Source organism: Arachis ipaensis, chromosome B09 (assembly GCF_000816755.2).
Source record: "Arachis ipaensis cultivar K30076 chromosome B09, Araip1.1, whole genome shotgun sequence".
In the NCBI taxonomy this organism is placed as follows: Eukaryota; Viridiplantae; Streptophyta; class Magnoliopsida; order Fabales; family Fabaceae; genus Arachis; species Arachis ipaensis.
Genome location: NC_029793.2, coordinates 7,222,299 through 7,223,552, shown reverse-complemented (window position 1 = coordinate 7,223,552; position 1,254 = coordinate 7,222,299). Strand labels below are relative to the sequence as shown.

The window sequence follows — 1,254 nt, the reverse complement described above, 5'->3', positions numbered from 1 at the left end:
AGTGTCACATAACTTGAATTTCAAAGGAACTTAGGGTATGGTTTTTACAAATAAAAATGTATTATATATAATATCCTTTAATAATGTCAAAGAAAATCCGGGTAATAGTGATTCATTTTTGTCTTCAGGCAAAAAAGAAAATGGTGAAATTAGTGCTAAGAATAATCCAAGAAAGAAGAAACGGTGGCATCACCAAAGTTCCAAAGGATGTATTAGATGTGCTTCTTAATGATTCAATTGAGGAATTAACAGATGATTTGATAGCACATAACATTATAGATATGATGATTCCTGGAGAGGACTCAGTGCCACTTCTTATCACATTAGCTATCAAGTATTTATCTGAATATCCTGCTGCTTTGCAACAATTAACGGTATGACTCTTAATTAAATGACAACAAATCATAATTAGCATTGCTCAATTTAAATTAAAGTATACTCATCACTCATGATCATAATAGGCTATATATTAATTATTAGCTAAAAGTTAGTGTATTTCTTATTAAATATAAAATTAGAAAAAATGACTTAAAAAATAAAAATGTTATTCGTACACCAAAATCAGCCACTAAAATTAGTTACTAATGTATTTGTATATAAATACATGTGTGGTTTAATTTATGTTTAATGTGTATTTATATTCTAATATGTATTTTATACTATATCTGACTTTGACGGCTGCTTTTAGTATATACGTAGCATAGTCGTTAAAAAAATATTGTATAGATTCTTTTACTATACTAGTTTGTTAAAACACTTACTATAAAAAACAGTTTTCTGAATAATGACTTGGTATGATTTTCTTACGATTCTCAGGAGGAAAATATGAAGCTTAAGAAACAGAAATATCATCTTGGGGAGACCTTGTGTTGGAGCGATTACTTATCATTGCCATTTACTCAATTGGTAAGGCAAAAATGGCTACTCATAAAGAGAGAAAAAAAAAGAGTTTAATTATTACTCTATTAGTTTCTATAATTTTATTAAATTTTCAATTAGATCTTTTTAGTTTTTTCCAATTGGATCCCTACACTATTTTTTATTTTGTAATTTAGTTATTTTTATATCAAAAGTGTTAAAATTAACAAAATATTTTTTCTAAAATACATGCGGTCAAAGATATACTTAAATTTTTAATTATGAATACTTTCGTTTGCGAAAAAATATTCAATTAACTCTAAAATTTTTTACACTAACAATGACCTAATTATAAAATTAAAAGTAGTGTAGAGACTTAATTAAAAAAAAGTATAA

General features: G+C 25.8%; 1 protein-coding gene across 3 annotated transcripts in view; it reads left to right on the top strand.

Annotated features, from left to right (window-relative positions):
* Positions 1-1,254, top strand: part of LOC107618558 (3-epi-6-deoxocathasterone 23-monooxygenase) — a 17,709-nt gene that overhangs the window by 14,072 nt on the left and 2,383 nt on the right. For all 3 annotated transcript variants that reach the window (XR_002353735.1, XM_016320651.2, XM_021110977.1), the window contains exons 4-5: positions 129-374; positions 817-906. Coding sequence is in view for 2 of the 3 variants with exons in the window: in XM_016320651.2 (XP_016176137.1) it covers positions 129-374; positions 817-906 (336 nt within the window). In the remaining variant the exon portion in view is untranslated. The remainder of the gene's footprint in view (positions 1-128; positions 375-816; positions 907-1,254) is intronic.